The sequence below is a fragment of the Pantherophis guttatus genome, chromosome 14, assembly GCF_059756535.1.
Source record: "Pantherophis guttatus breed Tessera chromosome 14, ASM5975653v1, whole genome shotgun sequence".
Taxonomy (NCBI): domain Eukaryota; kingdom Metazoa; phylum Chordata; class Lepidosauria; order Squamata; family Colubridae; genus Pantherophis; species Pantherophis guttatus.
Window position 1 is genome coordinate 12,390,149 of NC_142076.1, and position 19,389 is coordinate 12,409,537.

The 19,389-nt window shown below is 46.1% G+C and overlaps 1 protein-coding gene across 2 annotated transcripts in view; it reads left to right on the forward strand.

The window, feature by feature from the left end:
* Positions 1–19,389, forward strand: part of NTN3 (netrin 3) — a 128,645-nt gene that overhangs the window by 38,159 nt on the left and 71,097 nt on the right. For both annotated transcript variants that reach the window (XM_060692943.2, XM_087878372.1), the window contains exon 2: positions 1,096–2,104. In XM_060692943.2, the coding sequence (XP_060548926.1) occupies positions 1,138–2,104 (967 nt within the window). In that variant the 5' untranslated portion in view covers positions 1,096–1,137. The remainder of the gene's footprint in view (positions 1–1,095; positions 2,105–19,389) is intronic.

Genomic DNA, 19,389 nt, shown 5'->3' on the forward strand with positions numbered 1-19,389 from the left:
AAGATTTACAAGCTGACCAGCTTTCCCACTGAGCGCATTAGGAGCTAATTAAACCTTTGAATTTTCACCCGGCATGTGGCGGGAAATACACTCAGCCATCCCCGGGGACATCGGAAGGTTGGGGAGAACTGGAAGATGGAGAGCTGGGGAGGAATGGAAAGAGGGGCTCCCCCTCCTTCCCAAAAAAAAGAGGACAGGAGGGGAGATATAAAGGAAGAAGACCTTGATCCCTGGGGAGAAGAGGGAGCAGAGGGGAACGCTGTCCCTAGAGCAAATGCAGGAAAGGATTCCTTGAGGCTGAACCTGGTGGCATTGCTCTTTCTCTTTCTTTCTTTCTTTCTTTCCTTCTTTCTTTCTTTCTTTCTTTCTTTCTTTCTTTTTCTTTCTTTCTTTCTTCATTCTTTCTTTCCTTCTTTCCTCCCTCCCTTCCCTTCCCCCCATTTCTGTTTATTTCCTTTCCCTCTTTCGTTTTTTCCTTCCATCCTTCTTCCTTCCTCCCTCCCTCCCTTCCCCTTCCCCTCCCTTCATTTCTGTTTTATTTTCCTTTCCGTCTTTTGTTTTTCCTTCCTTCCTTCCTTCCTTCCTTCTCCTTCCCTTTCCCCTTCCCTTCCTTCCCTTCTTTCTGTTTATTTTCCTTTCCATTCCTTTCCTTTCTTTTCCTCTTTTGTTTTTCCTTCCTTCCTTCCTTCCTTCCTCCCTCCTTTCTCTTCCCTTCCCTTCATCTCTTCTTCTTTCCTTTGCTTTCTTTCATCCTTCTTTCTTTCCTTCTTTCTTTCTTTCTTTCTTTCTTTCTTTCTTTCTTTCTTTCCTTCCTTCCTCCCTCCCTCCCTCCCTCCCTCCCTTCCTTCCTTTCCTTCCTTCACCTGAACTTCAGTCCACGTTTTTTTTTTTGCTCCTAGCCATGCAGTAGCAGGTGATCTATTTCTCCACCAGGCCCCTTTTCAAACATTTGCAAGTCTTTAGCCTGATCTTCTCTAGTCCACCTTCCCCCATTCAGCCTCCTCATACCTCCTGGGCATCTCCTTTTCTTTCTTCCTCCCACCATCCCTGGAGAACTGACTCTTGTTTCCAACACTTTCTTTGCTTTCCTTTCAGAGAGAAGCTGTTTTCGGGGACTCCAGAAGCCCCTGCGACAGGATGGGCTCCGTAGCTGCTGTATGCCTGCTCCTGATTCTCTGTAGGGTGGACTTCTCCCAGGGCGTTAACCCCTTTGCCATGCAGCAGATCCCACCGGATCCTTGCTACGACGAAAAAGGGGCACCTCGCCGTTGCATCCCAGAGTTTGTCAACGCGGCCTTTGGCAGGGACGTCCATGCCTCCAGCACATGTGGGAAGCCCCCCACCCGCCACTGCGATTCGTCAGACCCCCGGAAAGCTCACCCGGCATCCTATCTCACGGACCTCAACACGGCGGCCAACATGACTTGCTGGCGTTCGGAGACTTTGCACCACTCTCCCCAAAATGTCAGCCTCACCCTCTCCTTGGCCAAGAAGTTTGAGGTCATCTACGTCAGCCTCCAGTTCTGCTCGCCCCGTCCGGAATCGGCTGCTGTTTTTAAGTCCATGGATTACGGCAAGAGTTGGGTGCCTTATCAATACTATTCGTCCCAATGCCGGAAGATCTACGGGAAGCCCAACAAGGCCACAGTCACTAAACAGAACGAGCAGGAGGCCCTGTGTACGGATGGCCACACCGATCTCTACCCCTTGACTGGTGGGCTCATCGCCTTCAGCACGTTGGATGGGCGTCCGTCAGCTCAAGATTTTGACAACAGCCCTGTCCTTCAAGATTGGGTGACGGCTACCGATATCCGGGTCATTTTCAGCCGTCCTCATCTCTTCCGGGAACTCGGAGGACGGGACCACGAGGATGAGGACGGTGGAGGAAGCTCATCTTCCTATTATTATGCCGTGGGGGAATTCCAGGTTGGCGGACGGTGTAAGTGCAACGGGCACGCCTCGCGCTGTGTGAAGGACAAGGAAGGCAAGCTGGTGTGCGACTGCAAACACAACACCGAAGGGCCCGAGTGTGATCGCTGCAAACCTTTCCATTATGATCGTCCCTGGCAGAGGGCCACAGCCAGGGAGGCCAACGAATGTTTAGGTAAGAGGGGTTTTTCTCCCCATCCTCTTTCTCAGCCTTCTGGTTCATCTTGTTGTGACCTCGGCTCACTTAGTCATTACAGGACACAATTAGTCTCAAACAAAACTATTTTATTATAACAGCTGAGAATGACTTCATTCCCAGCTTAGTCCAAATAAATTCCAAAACAAGTCTTTCAGAAAAAGTCCTTCTGGCTTATCACAAACCTTTATCTTCTTTGGCACTCTGCCAAAGGCCTTTCTTGGCAAAGCCCCACGAAGTTCAGAAACAAGCCGACTGGAAAACAGATTTAGCAATGTTGCTTTCCTACAAAGAGCCCAAGAGCCTTTGCTGCTCTTTTAAGCCTTATGGGAAGGGCCAATCATCTCCTGGCCTTACTCCTGAGTCGTCCTCTTTGCTTTAGCTGCTCATGCCTTCTGGCAGCTCTGCGCATGTGTGCACTAGGAACAGACTCCTCCTGTTCCTCTGCCTCTCTGTTGTCCGACTCTGGAGGCTCCGGAGTCCACGCATCACTCCCAGATGGCCCTGGCCCCATCTCTGCCTCCGGCGCAGAGCCCTCGTCTGGGCCTTCCCCAGACTCCAGGACTGGCCAATGTTCCTCCCCAGCCTCCTCACTGTCCAACTCCGCTGCCAGCTACGCAGGCTGCTGGCGGACCACAACACATCTGGTTTCAGGCAGTCAGAACTACAGTTGGTCCTCAACTTATGACCACCATTGAACCCAACATTTCTGTGGTTGAGTTGAGACATTTGTTGAGTAAGTTTTGCCCCATGTTGCGACCTTTCTTGCCACGGTTGTTAAAGGAATGACTGCAGTTGATAAGTTAGTAACTCGGGTTGTTAAGTGAATCTGGCTTCCCCATGGACTTTGCTTGTCAAAAGGTCGCAAAAGGGGATTGTGTGACCCTTGGACCCAGCAATGGTCATAAGTATGACCCAAGCGTCTGAATTTTGATCACGTGATCATTGGGGATGCTGCAAAGGCGGTAACTGTGAAAAATGGTCATAACTTTGAACGGTCACTAAATGAGTTGTTGTAAGTGGAGGACTACCTGTTGTTAGTTCTCCTGGAAGACAGAGGTATCCACAGTGCATATTGAAAAGAATGGGGCATCGATCACATGATTGGGGCTACCATCTTGAATTTTATATATTGTACATTTGGTATAAAAAATGGTTTGTCGTGAATGTGACTGCTTGAGGGCTCCTGGATTGGAGCTGAAAGGCGAAAGGGAAGCAGTATGCTCCCTCCCACATGTTGAGGTAGACCAGGTGCTTCGATAGAAAAACTCTTATATATATATCTCCATGTGGAAAATAGAACCGTTGGGAAACTGATAGGGAGGGAAGGCCAAATATTGTAGTAGGTAGCCTAAATCTTTTTTTTTTTAAAGAACTACCTTGAATAACTGGCTTATTATAATAATATCAGCCTTCCTTCCTTCCTTGGTTCTATTTATTCATACAGCTAGATTCCCTCCCTGCAGTGCAGTGATATTGTCAATTGATGCTCTAAGCACTATAATCTGAGATCAAGTCATGTTTTCTTTCTATCATTTCCTCTCTTTTTCTTCCTTTCTCCCTCCCTCCTTCCTTCCTTCCTCTCTTCCTCCCTCCCTCTCTATTTCTCACCTTTGGCCAACCTGCTCTCTGAAATAACATTGAGAAGAACAGGTTTCAATCAATCAATCAAAATAGAGCTAGAAGAGACCTTGGATGTCTTCTGATCCAACCTCCTGCTCAACCAGGAAACCCTTTCAGATAGGTAGCTGTCCAATCTCTTCTTAAAAACTTCCAGTCTTGGAGCACCCACAACTTCTGGAGGCCAGTTGTTCCACTGATGAATTGTTCTAACTGTCAGGAAGTTTCTCCTTAGTTCTAAGTTGCTTCTCTCCTTGATGAGTTTCCACCCATTGCTTCTTGTCCTGCCCTCAGCTGCTTTGGAGGATAGGTTGACCCCGTCTTCTTTATGGAAGCCCCTGAGATATTGGAAAAACTGCTACCCTGTTTCTCCCAAAATAAGACATCCCCTGATAATAAACCCAATTGGGCTTTTGAGCGCATGGCAATAAGGCCAAGCGCTTATTTCAGGGTTCAAAAAAAATAAATAAATAAGACAGGGTCTTATTTTCAGAGAAACACCGTATCATGTCATCCCTAGTCCTTCTTTTCATCAAACTAGACATACCTAGAAGAAGCAAGAAAACCTTCTCCAAAAAAAAAGGAAGATTGTCCTTTTGAGTTAACCAGCTTTCTCTCACTTGCAAAATTCTTGAAGCTCTTGATGTTCCTCATCTCCCTTGATCTTGCTATGAAGCAGAAGCAACATTGGTTTGACACTCTAATGTTGCAGAATGGCCCAACAGTCTGGAGAGAAAGATGAATGGCATATTCATGAATGGAATAAGTCAATGAATAACTTCTGTTCATTTAAGCTACCCAATTCTTGTCTCTTGACATCACCTTTGATCTCGGTGAACCATCCGGACCAGTGAACTGATTCAACTGGAAACGTAGTGCAGGTTGGCTCTAATGCAACCCCAAACCACAAGTAAAAGAACAGGTAGATATTGTATTAACCCAGATCTGGGGGCTGTATTCTCACAGCATGATGAACTCGGTTATTGAGTTAACCCTTTCAATCTTTTCAATCCTATACTAATGAAACAGGCTGGGTTGTATCCCACCCGCATATATACGCTAACCAAGATCAACCCTAATTTAAACATTGGATCATGTCACATGAACTGTTGATTAGAGCTTTCGTTGACCTGGGTTACATCTATTGACCTGTGTGAATGTCTATGGAGATCCAGGTCAGAATTGTCCCAAAGGTGCATTTTTCAAGAGGCAACTGGACTTTCTTGGGTTTTCTTTGAAGACGTTTCGCTTCTCATCCAAGGAGCTTCTTCAGCTCTGACTGGATGATGGTGGGGAATGGAAAGGTTTATATTCCTTGCGGTCATCTGGTCATTTGCGTTCTTTTAGACTGTGTGTGGGACACTCAGTGGCTAAGACCCTGAGCTTGTCGATCGAAAGGTTGGCAGTTCAGTGGTTTGAATCCCGAGTGCCGCGTAATGGGGTGAGCTCCCGTTACTTGTCCCAGCTTCTGGCAACCTAGCAGTTTGAAAGCAAGTAAAAAAATGCAAGTAGAAAAAATAGGGACCACCTTTGGTGGGAAGGTAACAGTGTTCCGTGCACCTTTGGCGTTGAGTCATGCCAGCCACATGACCATGGAGACGTCTTCGGACAGTGCTGGTTCTTCGGCTTTGAAACGGAGATGAGCACCGCCCCCTAGAGTCGGGAACAACTAGCACATATGTGCGAGGGGAACCTTTACCTTTACACCACCCAGCCAAGCTCATATCTGGGGGAGATATCTCTTGAGCAGAGGTTGGTTTCAGCAGGTTCTGACCAGTTCTAGAGAACCGGTAGTGGAAATTTTGAGTAGTTCAGAGAACCGGTAGTAAAAATTTGGACTGGCCCCATCCCCATCTATTCTCTGCCTCCCAAGTCCCAGTTGATCAGGAGGAAATGGGGATTTTGCAGTAATCTTCCCCTGGATTGGGAACGGAATGGAGATTTTACAGTATCCTTCCCCTGGAGTGGGGAGGGAATGGAGATTTTACAGTATCCTTCCCCTGCCATGCCACCAAGCCAAGCCATGCCACACCCACCAAGCCACACTCACAGAACCGGTAGTAAAAAATTTTGAAACCCACCACTGAATGATGACGTCCGGTGGGTGGAGCCTCTCGTCGATTTTACTACCGGTTCTTGCGAACCGGTCTGAACCGGGGCAACTCACCACTGCTCTCAACCCAAAGACAGATGCGATAGCCACAGATCCAGTAGTACAAAATGTTTGAAACCCACCACTGCTCTTGAGCCTCCTTTGCTTGATTTGGGGTGGGTGGGTAGATGGGGAGCCCACCTTTTGGCAGATGGAGTGAAATAGGAAATTCAGCCAAGGTTTGGAGAGAAAGGGAAGGAGGGAGAGAGGCAGGCTGTGACTCTTTCAGACATCCCCAAGGAGAACAGCTCCACAAAGGCAGCTAAGCTGAGCCAGCCTGCCGTGTGAAACTTTCTCCTCTCGGCCCCATCTCCTCCTTTCCCCCTTTTTGCTTTCTGGGTCTTTGTTGCTGCTGTGTGAAAGGGCTCCTAAATCACACACCTCCAAAGAGGCTTAGTGGCTGAAAGCCGGATTAGCTGTCCAAGCATTTCCCCCTCTGTGTCTTTCAAATGGGACATCTCTCTGGCCAGCAGGAAGAGGCCCGGCAATTAGGAGCAATTAAAAGATGCCCCTCCTTTCCTGTCCCATGGCAGGGGAGGTTTGCTGCCTGTAGGCCAGGCCCACCGCATCGGGCAGGGTCTGCAGAGCCAGAACCAGGCCCTTCAGAAGGCCCACTTAGAGTTGGAAGCCCCTCTGCTGGCAAGGGAAAGGTGGGTCAAAATGGGCCAGGCTGAGAATAGGAATAGGAATAATCAGTGGAACAATTTGCCTCCAGGAGTTGTGGATGCTCCAACACTGGGAGTTTGTAAGAAGAGGTTGGACAACCATTTGTCTGAAGTGGTGTAGCGTTTCCTGCCTAAGCAGGGGGTTGGACTAGAAGACCTCCAAGGTCCCTTCCAACTCTGTTATGTTATTCTATTCTATTCTGTTCTGTTCTATTCTGTTCTGTTCTGTTCTAGTCTAGTCTAGTCTAGTCTAGTCTAGTCTAGTCTAGTCTAGTCTAGTCTAGTCTAGTCTAGTCTAGTCTACTCTACTCTACTCTACTCTACTCTACTCTACTCTACTCTATTCTATTCTATTCTATTCTATTCTATTCTATTCTATTCTATTCTATTCTATTCTATTCTATTCTACTCTACTCTACTCTACTCTACTCTACTCCTATTCTATTCTATTCTATTCTATTCTATTCTGAATTGGATTTGGATTTTGAATTGGAATTGGAATTGGAAATGGAAATGGAAATGGATTGGAAGAGAAGAGAAGAGAAGAGAAGAGAAGAGAAGAGAAGAAAGAGAAGAGAAGAGAAGAGAAGAGAAGAGAAGAGAAGAGAAGAGAAGAGAAGAGAAGAGAAGAGAAGAGACAAAGAAAAAATAAGTATAAGAATGGAAATGGAAAGGAAAGGAGTGGGATTGGGAGTGAAGGAAAGAGAGAAGAAAGAAGGGAAGGGAAGAAGAGGAGGGGAGGGGAGAGGAGAGGAGGAGACGAGGGGAGGGGAGGAGAAGAGAAGAGGAGAGGAGAAGAGAAGAGAAGAGAAGAGAAGAGAAGAGAAGAGAAGAGAAGAGAAGAGAAGAGAAGAGAAGAGAAGAGAAGAGACGAGACCTTGGAGGTCTTCCAGTCCAACCCTCTACTCAGGCAGGAGATCCTATATCATTGCAGACAAATGATTGTCCACCCTCTTCTTCTTAACAACCTCCAGTGATGAAGCAGCCATAACTTCTGGAGGCAAGCAGTTCCACTGCTTCATTGTTCTGACTGTTAGGATTAGGGTTAAGGGTTAAGTTTCTCCTTAATTCAAGGTTGCTTCTCTCCTTGATTAGTTTCTATCCATTATTTCTTATCCTGCCCTCAGGTGCTTTGGAAAATAAATTGACCCCTTCCTCCCTCTTCTTTGTGGCAGCCCCTTAAATACTGGAATACTGCTATCCTGTCACCCCTAGTGCTCCTTTTCTCTAGACTAGCCAAACCCACATCCTGCAACCGTTCTTCATATGTTTTAGCCTTCAGGCCTTTAATCGTTTTAGTTGCTCTTAGAAGGCCAGGCTAGGATTCATCAGCATATGAGAGTCCCTTGGGAGTTGGGCAGCATAGAAATGCGACAAAATAAATAAAATAAAATAATAAATAAATATACTCCTTGCCAAAGCATGAGGATGGCTGGCTAATCATCAGGCACAAAGGATCAGAGCCACACATTCAGTTCCAGATCTATTGATCCATTGCTCATGCCTATGCACAAGAAGACTGGGACGCGGTGGCTCAGTGGCTAAGACACTGAGTTTGTCGATCGAAAGGTTGTAGGTTCAGCGGTTCGAATCCCTAGCGCCGCGTAACGGGGCGAGCCCCCGTGACTTGTCCCAGCTTCTGCTGGGAACCTAGCAGTTCGAAAGCACGTAAAAAATGCAAGGAGAAAAATAGGGACCCACCTTTGGTGGGAAGGTAATAGCATTCCGTGGGCCTTTGGCGCTGAGTCATGCCGGCCACATGACCACGGAAACGTCTTTGGACAGCGCTGGCTTTTCGGCTTTTAAACAGAGAATAGCACTACCCCCTAGAGCTGGGAACGACTAGCACATATGTGTGAGGGGAACCTTTACCTTTACCTTATGCACAAGCAGTGAAATTCAAATTTTTTTTACTACTGGTTCTGTGGGTGTGGCTTGGTGGGTGTGGCTTGGTGGGCATGGCAGAGGAAGGATACTGCAAAATCTCCATTCCCACCCCACTCCTGGGGGAAAGGATATTGCAAAATCTCCACTCCCACCCCACTCTGGGGCCAGCCAGAGGTGGTATTTGCCAGTTCTCTGAACTACTCAAAATTTCCGCTACCAGTTCGCCAGAACCTGTCAGAACCTGCTGGATTTCACCCCTTGTGCACAAGAATCTAGTCAACCAATATTCAGCACTACATTGGCGCTAGATAAGAAGAGTCAAGGGAATTCAAGATGGATTTGGACTTAGATCTCTTATGGGAACATAAGGACTCCAGGCTGATTCCTCTCTTGACTCTGCCCCCAGGCTCTTGCTTGAGCAAGGAGTTGGACTAGAAAATCTCCAATTCTGGTCATTCTGTATTTTGCCCATGATTTTGTCCACTTTCAAAACCGGGAGCTTGCGGAGGCAAAACAGGGCTGCGTTATTGGCAGTGTTCTCCCTGTGGCAAAGCAAGCGTGGCCGGGGTGACCTCCGCGACCTCCAGAGGAAGGAGATCGTGACCTAAAGTTTGAGAACCCTCCATTAAGTCTTTCCTCAGGCCATTGATTCAGGGAATGAAGTGCCCGTGGAGAAAAATACAAAGGAAAACATTAAAAGTACTGAGGCTGGTTAATTCCAAACCAGAGATTACATTCTCACCTAACATTCTCACTTAACCGTTTGGTTAAGATTAAAAGTTTGGTTAGAGTGGATTGGATTAAGGGTTTTGAGGTGGGGAGGTGCCTTCAAGTCAGTCTTGACTCCTGGTAACCCCGCCACCCTTGGGTGAGTCCCGGCAGTTATCTTGGCAAGATTTTGGAAGTGTTTTGCGGTTGCTTGCTTCCCAGGTTTGAGAGAGAAGGACTGGCCCAAAGTCTCCCAGCTGGTTTCTGGGCCAAAGCTAGGACTAGAACTCACGGTCTCCGGGTTTCTAGCCACAGGCTGTCTAGATTAGACTTGGAGAGTTTTAATCACGATAAATTGTGTCTCTGTGTATTTGTGATGTCTATCTGGCTGTCTTCTCTCTGTCCCTCTTTCTCTCTCTGTATCTCCCTCCCTCCTGCTCTCTGTTTCTCTCTCTCTCTCCCTCCCTCTTTCTCTCTCTCTGTCTCTCTCTCTCCCTCTCTCTGTCTCTCTCTTTTTCTCTCTCTGTCTCTCCCTCTCTCTCTCCCTCTGTCTCTCTCTATCTGTCTCTCTCCCTCCCTCTCTCCCTCCCTCCCTCTTTCTCTCTCTCTGTCTCTATCTTCCTCTCTCTGTGTCTCTCTCTTTTTCTCTCTGTCTCTGTCTCTCTCCCTCCCTCTCTGTCTCTCTCTCCCTCCCTCTCTCTCTCTGTCTCTCTCTGTCTCTTTCTCTCTCCCTCCCTCTCTCTCTGTCTCTCTCTCTCTTTCTCTCTCTCTGTCTCTCTCCCTCCCTCCCTCTCTCTCTCTGTCTCTCCCTCTCCCTCTGTCTCTATCTCTGTCTCTCTCCCTCCCTCTCTCCCTCCTTCCCTCTTTCTCTCTCTCTGTCTCTCTCTTCCTCTCTCTGTGTCTCTCTCTTTTTCTCTCTGTCTCTGTCTCTCTCCCTCCCTCTCTGTCTCTTTCTCTCTCCCTCCCTCTCTCTCTTTCTCTCTCTCTGTCTCTCTCCCTCCCTCCCTCTCTGTCTCTGTCTCTCTCTTTTTCTCTCTCTGTCTCTGTCTCTCTCCCTCCCTCCCTCTCTGTCTCTTCCTCCCTCCCTCCCTCTCTCTCTGTCTCTCTCTCTCCCTCCCTCTCTCTCTCCCCCCTCTCCCCCTCCCCCTCTCCCTCTGTCTCTGTCTTTCTCTGTGTGTGTCTCCTTCTCTCTCTCTCTCCCTCCCTCCCTCTCACTTTCTCTCTCTCCATCTCCCTCTCCCTCTCTCTCTCTCTGTCTCTCCCTCTCCCTCCCTCTCTCCCTCTCTCTGTCCCTCCATCTCCCTCTCCCCCCTCTCTCTGTCTTTCTCCCTCTCCCTCTCTCTCTGTTGGATGTTGTTATGTGTTCTGCCAACTTAGTGCATGGGTCAATTTTCTTTTATGTTAAAACAAATATTTTTATTTGTTTATTTTATTTTTATATTTATATAAAATATAAAATATAGAAATGCAAAGAAAAATGAAGGCGATGGAAAAATAGAGGAGGAAAAAAGGAAGAGGAAAAAAGTGCAGGGAAAAGGGGAGAAGAAAAAGAAAGGCATTGACTTCCAACTTCCAACTTGTAGTCAAATAACGTAGTAACATAAAACCTCAACTTTTTACTTTTATTGTATTCATATAGACTAGCCATTTCCCTAACAGCGAACCTGTTGAGTCAGCAAAACCCAAAATCAAAGTTTCATTTTTTTTCCACCTCAAGCGCAAAGTCTAAAAGTAAACTTCTTCTAAGTAGAAACAATTTTTTTTTTAAATCAAAGCAGTCAATTGAGCCATCTCTGCTAACTCCATCAACTTTTGCAGCGGTTCATCCGTTCTGCAAATCAAAATGTTCTTATATTTTTCTGCACGGAGTATATTCTTGCTGCTGTCAGCATATATAACATCAAAGTTATATTTGGTGTATATCTGCACCACACAAAGCCTTGGTGGTGCAGTGGACTAAAGTGCTGTTAAGTAGCACTTAGTTGCCAGCTGCCTGTATTACTGCGAGTTCAAATCTCACCAGCCTCAAGGTTGACTCAGCCTTCCATCCTTCCGAGGTAGATAAAATGAGGACCCGGATTGTGGGGGCAATAAGCTGACTTTGTATAAAAAAGAACACCGCTGGGGGGGGGGGGCGAAAGCTCTACTAAGCAGGTATATACAAAAGTATGAAGGCTGTTGCATTGTAAGCCGCCCTGAGTCTCCAGAGAAAGGGCGGCATATAAATCGAACCAATAAACAATAAATAAATAAGTTTCATTCCCTTCACCCCACCCCAAGTGCTCTTATCTATAAAACCTAAGAGAAAAATCTCTGGTTTTATCTTTATATTCACTTTAAATGGGTCTATTTTCGCAATGTCTTCTTAGAATGCCATTTGCTTTTCTTCCTTCCGTTCAATTGCATCTGATTTTCAGAGACAAACCTGAACAAATCCCTGCCGTTTTCTTGGCAAGGTATTTCAAAAACGATTTGTCATTGTCTCCTTCCCAGGGCTGAGAGAAAGTGACTGGCTGAAGGTCACCCTACAGCTGACCAGTGTTAAAAGGCAAGTGTGGTGGTAGACCGGTGCCTCCAAAAACAAATGAGTAGACCGGTGCCTCCAAAAACGAATGAGTAGACCGGTGCCTGCAAAAATAAATGAGTAGATTGGTACAGCTCTGCAAGCAATTAAAAGCCTGGTAGACCAGTACCTCTGCTAAATCCTAAAGAATTGTCACATAACCATCAAGCCACGCCCATAAAATAAGCCACGCCCACAGAACCGGTAGTAAAAAAAATTAAAACCCACCCCTGGCGCACATGTGTGGTGGGACTGAGCTGGGCGACGGCTCGCGTGCCTGCAGAAAGGGCTCCCCGTGCCAGCTGCCACAGATTCGCTATCAAGGGGAATAGAGTCTCCTGCATGAGCAGGGGGTTGGACTAGAAGACCTCCGAGGTCCCTTCCAGTTCTATTCATTTTGAAAATGGCCAATTCAGTAAGCAGGTTACACATTTGTAACCATGCTCTCGCCAGCTGACTATGTTCTCCTGTGCTTCTCGGAAGCTGAAAACCAAGTCCCAGAGCCTCCATTTCTGACCTGGATTGCTCCCATCTTTTCTCTGAATTTCATTCCGAGTTGAATTTACATTAAAAAAAAAAACAATAACTACCTTCCAAATATTTTGCTTAAGAACAAATCCAACAGTAGATTCTGAAGGCATAAGCAGGTGTGGCATCCATTGTGAAACTTGTCATAATATGTTGATTAATGGCTTAATAGCTTGGCCCTGTCTTTGGCTGACTGAATTGCTTCACGCTCTCTGCAGGATTTTTATCTTTTAAAATTATTTATCTTATTTGTATCTTGCCGTTATTTTTTTTACAAATAACTCCAGGCGGCAAACATGCCTAATGCTCCTCCTTCCTCCTTTTTTCCCATGACAACAACCCCGTGATTTGGGTTGGGCTGAGAGGGAGTGATTGGCCCAAAGTCACCCAGCCGGCTTTCATGGCTAAGGCGGGACTAGAACTCACCGTCTCCTGGTGCTGGAGCCGCATGTGGCTCTTTCATCCATCTGCTGCGGCTCAAAATATGCGTCACAACCACCAATGTGCAGCACCCGCCGGCACGCAATTTATTGAGCTTTTCAACCCCCGGTAGGCCAACCATGGATAAATCCAAGAAAAGAAAAGCTTTAGAAGAAACCAGGAGGTTTAATTCAACTACATATGCTAGTTTGGTGGCCGCTCAAGAAATAGTCAGGCACGGGAAGGGTTTTGTGGCTCCCGGTGTTTTCTTTTCTGTGGGAAACGGGTCCAAATGGCTCTTTGAGTGTTTAAGGTTGCAGACCCCTGCCTTATACCATCCTGAACAAATGGTTGTGCAAACTTTTCTCGAAATCGTCCCACTTCTGTTGCACCGATTAATTCTTCTGACTCTCAGGAAATTTCTCCTTAATTCTAGGTTGGATCTCTCTTTATTAAGCTTCCACCTATTACTTCTTGTCCTGCCTTCAGGTGCTTTGAAGAATAAGTTGACCCCCTCTTTTCTGAACAAACAAAAAAGCAAGGTTCTACATTTAGGCAAGAAAAAACAAAATGCACAGGTACAGTATATGTGGCACCTTGCTCAACAGTAGTAACTGTGAGAGGGATCTTGGAGTCTAGTGGACAACCATTTAAATATGAGCCAGCTGTGTTGCTGCAGCTGCCAAAAAAGCCAACAGAGTTCTAGGCTGGATGAACAGAGGGATAGAATCAAGATCACGTCAAGTGTTAATACCACTTTATAATTCCTTGGTAAGGCCACACTTGGAATACTGCATTCAGTTTTGATCGCCACGATGTAAAAAAGATGTGGAGACTCTAGAAAGAGTGCAGAGAAGAGCAACAAAGATGATTAGGGGACTAGAGGCGAAAACATACGAAGAACGATTGCAGGAACTGGGTATGTCTAGTTTGATGAAAAGAAGGACTAGGGGAGACATGATGGCAGTCTTCCAATATCTCAGGGGCTGCCACAAAGAAGAGGGAGACAAGCTATTCTCCAAAGCCCCTGAGGGCAGGACAAGAAGCAATGGGTAGAAACTCATCAAGGAGAGAAGCAACTTAGAACTAAGGAGAAATTTCCTGACAGTGAGAACAAAGAAATCAATGGAACAACTTGCCTCCAGAAGTTGTGAATGCCCCAACACTGGAAGTTTTCAAGAAGATGTTGGATAACCATTTGTCTGAAGTGGTGTAGGGTTTCCTGCCTAAGTAGGGTTTGTACTAGAAGACCTCCAAGGTCCCTTCCAACTTTGCTGTTGTTTTTGTTGTTATTTATTATTATGATTATATTACTGGAAGAGACAGCTATCATGTCTAACTCTTCTCTTTGTTTGGGCTACACATACCTAGCTCCCTAAATCATTCATCATATGGTTTAGCCTCCAGATCCCTGATCATCTTTGTGGCTCTTCTCTGCACACTTTCCAGGGTCTCAACATCTTTTTTCTATCGTGGTGCACATAATGGTATTCCAAGGCGGCCTCACCAGTGCCATATAAAGCGGTATTATCTCTTCACATGAGAACCTATCTCTTTGGAATGGTGTCTCTGAAGAAGGCATCCTCCAGGGCTTGCTTCCCAATTGGAGCTGTCCATTTGTGAAATCTCCCCAAGGGGTCCCGGAATCCCTCCTTCTCAAGAAGAAAGTCAGCCAATGATGCCATCCCCTTCTTTGAAGGCCAGTCAACTAAGAAGCGGGGAAGGTTGGCTGACAGTATAACTTCCGGTTCATTTTAGCATCCTGTTGCAGTGAAAGGGACCAGAGGCAAAATGTCATCGGTTGGTTGGGTCAATGGCTGAACTTGTTCTTGCAGTGCCACCTTCTGGCCATCTGCTTGACACCACTTTGCAGAGGACCAAAGCACAGCTCCTACTTCTGCCAAGTGACCTCCTCCAAGGCACAGAGATGAAGGCCTCATTGGCCAGAGTTATCCTTGAATCAGTTTGCTTTCAAGTCTAGATTGGACCCTCATGTCTGTGTCTTGACTAATTCCTTTCACATTCTACATGGCTCAGCTCTGGATTCCTCCTGGAGAAATATAATATAATAACAGAGTTGGAAGGGACCTTGGAGGTCTTCTAGTCCAATCCCCTGCTTAGGCAGGAAACCCTACACCACTTCAGACAAATGGTTATCCAACATCTTCTTAAAAACTTCCAGTGTTGGAGCATCCACAATTTCTGGAGGCGCAAGTTGTTCCACCGATTCATTGTTCTCACTGTCAGGAAATTTCTCCTAAGTTCTAAGTTGCTTCTCTCCTTGATTAGTTTCCACCTGTTGCTTCTTGTCTTTCCTTCAGGTGTTTTGGAGAATAGCTTGACTTCCTCTTCTTTGTGGCAGCCCTAGTCCATGCCACCCCTAGTCCTTCTTGTCATCAAACTAGACATAACCAGTTCCTGCAACCGTTCTTCATATGTTTTAGCCTCCAGTCCCCTAATCCCCCAAGCTTTATCGGGTGACGGCCAAGGAGAAGAAGCCTTCTAAAATTTGAGGTTTTAATTTAATGATTGATTTTTATTCAATGTATCGGCTGCTCATCATCTCATCACAGAGCAACTCTGGGCGGGATAAAGTGGAGACAAGTGATTTATGGTATTTTAAAATGGATCACCCCCTACCTTATCAACAGGGGCTGTTGGATTGCAGGGGGGGGAGGGTGATCCCAGGAAAATGGAAGGTTAAAGGTTAAGGGTCAGAGGGGAAGGGATCCTCTTTTGTGCTCTTTTGAGTTCACCCTTTGTTTGGCTGGTCTATTGGTATTCTGATGGAAACCCCCATCAATGGAAGGCAATCAGGGTGAATCTGCATAAAACCCTCCCCCTCATTGAATGTGTGTCTGTGTGTGTGAATGTGTGAGGTTGTTGCTAAGGCTCTCAGTAAAGTTCCCCTTTTCCATGGAGATATTAATGCTTTGGGGGTGCAGCAGCATGCATAATGCAGAGTGGAGATGTTCCATGAGCATCACGTTGCTGGAAAAAATGGATCTGCTCTACCAAAACCTCTTTCGCTGCAAAATGAAACAAGCTGCAAAAATACGGTCGCTGCGGTATAAATTTCTTGCTTTTTTTTCCCCCCAAAAGGTCTTAGATTCTGAGCAAAACTCATGATGGATGCCAACTGTGCAGACTTCATTATTAAAATTTCATGATAGTTGTTTCTAAATACCCAGAGCCTCTTCTGCTTGCTCTAAACCTAACCCAAGAAAGAAAGAAAGAAAGAAAGAAAGAAAGAAAGAAAGAAAGAAAGAAAGAAAGAAAGAAAGAAAGAAAGAGGAAGGAAGGAAGGAAGGAAGGAAGGAAGGAAGGAAGGAAGGAAAGAAAGAAAGAAAGAAAGAAAGAAAGAAAGAAAGAAAGAAAGAAAGAAAGAAAGAAAGAAAGAAAGAAAGAAAGAAAGAGAAAGAAAGGAGGGAGGGAGGGAGGGAGGGAGGGCAGGCAGGCAGGCAGGAAGGAATGAAGGAATGAAGGAAGGAAAAAAATCACTTGTCTGGGATGTTTTCAAAATTCATGATCCTCTCAAGTTTGCATCAACCCATTTTCAAGTGCTATTTTCAAAGGAGAATTGATACAGTAACTCCTAATAATTTAAGAACTAATATGAAAGGAACATCTCTGTTCTTCTAGTTTATTGATAAATACCCTTATGCAGGGGTGGGCTTCAAAAATTTTAGCAAGGGGTTCTCTGCCCGGTTGCTGGGTGGGCGTGGCCAAGGTGGGCATGGCCTAGTTAGCCTCCTGTACCACAGTAGGGGGGGTTGCCCTCCCCACGCTCGAGAGGCTTTTCTTGAGCCTCCAGGAGGGTGAAAACGGCCTCCCCAGGCTCCGGAGGCCCTCCAGTAGGCCCGTTTTTCGCCCTGCCCGAGCCTCCATGCACGCCCTGCAGTTACCTGCATCCAAAATGGGCCGCATGGGGACTCCTGGGAGGGGAGGAGAGGAGTGGGCAGAGCTAGCCAGGAGTAGGATTTGGGGGTTCTCCGAACTGCACAGAATCTTAGCTAGAGGTTCTCCCGAACCCCTGCAAACCCCCAGCAGCCCACCCCTGCCCTTATGCGTCACATCTACCTACCTTTCTTTGCATTTCAGCTTGACAGGAGCAGCTCCAACTTCAGATTTATAATTTAAAAGGCACATCATGAAAAGAAAGAAGGATGGAGAGGGAAGAGGGAAAGAAGAGAAAGGAAAATAAAAATAAAAAGGAAAGGAGAAAGATAAAGGAAAAACTCCTTTATTGCAGTTATATGTTCAATTATAAATTTACTTCTTATTCCGTGGCTACAGGATAGACTTCTTCTTTCTGTAATCTTTCTGTCTAATCATCACAACCATTAATCTTTTTTTTTCTATTTTCACATAAAAAATTGTAAGGAGTTTCCAGTCAGCAATAAACACTAATATTTTCTCTGATACAAAGAAAATGCATTTTGCCTGCCCAGCTAGCTCCAACATCTTCATCAACTTGTGGACAAAGCCACATCTTTCCATCTTTGTGCATCAACTAATCTCGCTGTTGTTGTTGTTGTTAGTTGCAAAGTCATGTCCAACCCATCGCGACCCCATGGACAATGTTCCTCCAGGCCTTCCTGTCCTCTACCATCCCCCGGAATCCATTTAAGCTCACGCTGACTGCTTCGGTGATTCCATCCAGCCATCTCGTTCTCTGCCGTCCCCTTCTTCTTTTGCCCTCCATCGTTCCCAGCATTAGGCTCTTCTCCAGTAAGTCCTTCCTTCTCATTAGGTGGCCAAAGTATTTTGAGTTTCATCTTCAGGATCTGGCCTTCTAAAGAGCAGTCAGGGTTGATCTCCTCTAGGACTGACCGGTTGGATCACCTTGCAGTCCAAGGGACTCGCAGGAGTCTTCTCCAGCACCAGAGTTCAAAGTCCTCCATTCTTTGGTGCTCAGCCTTCCTTATGGTCCAACTTTCACAGCCATACATTGCAACTGGGAAAATCATGGCCTTGGCTATACGCACATTTGTTGGCAGAGTGATGTCTCTGCTTTTTAGTAAGCTGTCTAGATTTGCCATAGCTTTCCTCCCCAGGAACAAGCGTCTTTTAATTTCTAATCTCGCTGTTTTTGTCATCTACAAAAACAAAGTTTCCTAACCCACCCACCCCCCGCCAAACTATTTATCCAGCCATCCCCAAAGTAAAATCCTCTCTGGTCTCGATTGCACATAACCCAGAATTCTTTCAAGACAATCACTAGAGAACGCAAATACGGTGCCAGCTTTTTGGGGCACCCCTAAAATCATGTTTTGGCAGGTCAAACCATCCTGCCAACCGTTTCCTCCCAAACAAAGCCATCCGTCTGAGCATCTCTTTTTTTCTGAACACTGAAGATGGGCAATACCACTTTAGATTGAACTGAAAAGAGAAACAACAAGAAAGAGGGGAAGGAGTAGAGAGAGAGGAGAGGAGAGGAGAGGAGAGAAAGAAGAAAGGGAAAAGGAGAGGAAGAAAAGGGAGGGGAAAGAGGAGTCGAAGAGAAGGCTAGAAGGGGGGAAGAAGAGAGGAGTGGGGGAAGGGAAGGGGAAGTAGGAAAGAGAAGGAGAGGAAGAAGGAAGAAAGGAGGAGAAAGAGGAAGGAAGAGAAGGGGAGGAGAAGAAGAAAGATTGGAGTAAAGGTAAATGGTAAAAGAGCAGCCCCGAAAAAGTAAAAATGAAAGTTAAAAAATATCATCATTCATCATTGGCATCCTTCAGTCTCAAAAGACTATGGTATCGTGCTCTGGAAAGAGGTCCTAAAACAGCATCTGGTGTGACTAAAAAGGCCAATTTGAGAGTGGCAATCCCTTCCACACTGAGGGCAGATACATTCCGTCTCCTGCCCAGCCTCCAGATTTCGCTGGTTCTGGGACTGCCTCTTTGCCTCAAGTGTCTCTTCAATTGGAGAAGGCCATGATGTGTCTTAGCCTCCAAGCTGAACGATCGGAGGTCAAGATTTCCCAGTCGTTAATGTCCATTCCCAGGGCCTCTAGGTCCCTCTTGCAGATATCCTTATATCGCAGCCGTGGTCTCCCTCTGAGGCGCTTTCCCTGCACTAGTTCTCCATACAGGAGATCTTTCAGAATCCGACCATCAGCCATTCTCACGACGTGCCCCAGCCAGCGTAGACGTCGCTGTTTCAATGTTAAAAGATAAGGTGAATGAAAAATGATGGATAAATGACTATACATGTAAATGTGTTTATGAGAGATAAAAATAGAAAACTTTTTTTTTAAAAAAAAAAGATGGGCAATTCGTTAAACTACTTCTGCGTTGAGAGCTGCTTGCTTGGGCAACCCAACCGGGTCCTCCTGAGCCAAAATAAACATTGCATGGCATTCCACAAGCGCTTTTATGAACAGAGTCGGAGGGTGGAGGGTGTGGCAGCTTTGTTTCGAGACCAGGTTTCTCCGGCTTGGCGAAAGGAACATCTGCAGATCTCCGGGGATGGTAGACAGCAGACCCTTTACCCGCTAGCAGAGCTCCACTTGGTTGTGGGTTTGGCACAAGTTGGCGCTCTTAACATTTCAGGAAGAATCTCCCACCGGCTAATCGTTCCTAGCCAATTTGCAGACGCCGTCCCGGAGAAAATTGACAGGTCTCCGCTCCATCAGGGAATTTCAGTAGCCTGCGTAAAAGGCATAAGAACGCCAGCCTTGGGTCATAATTGCCCCATTATTTACAAATTATTTGAACCTTGATTGGTTAATTAGTTGTGT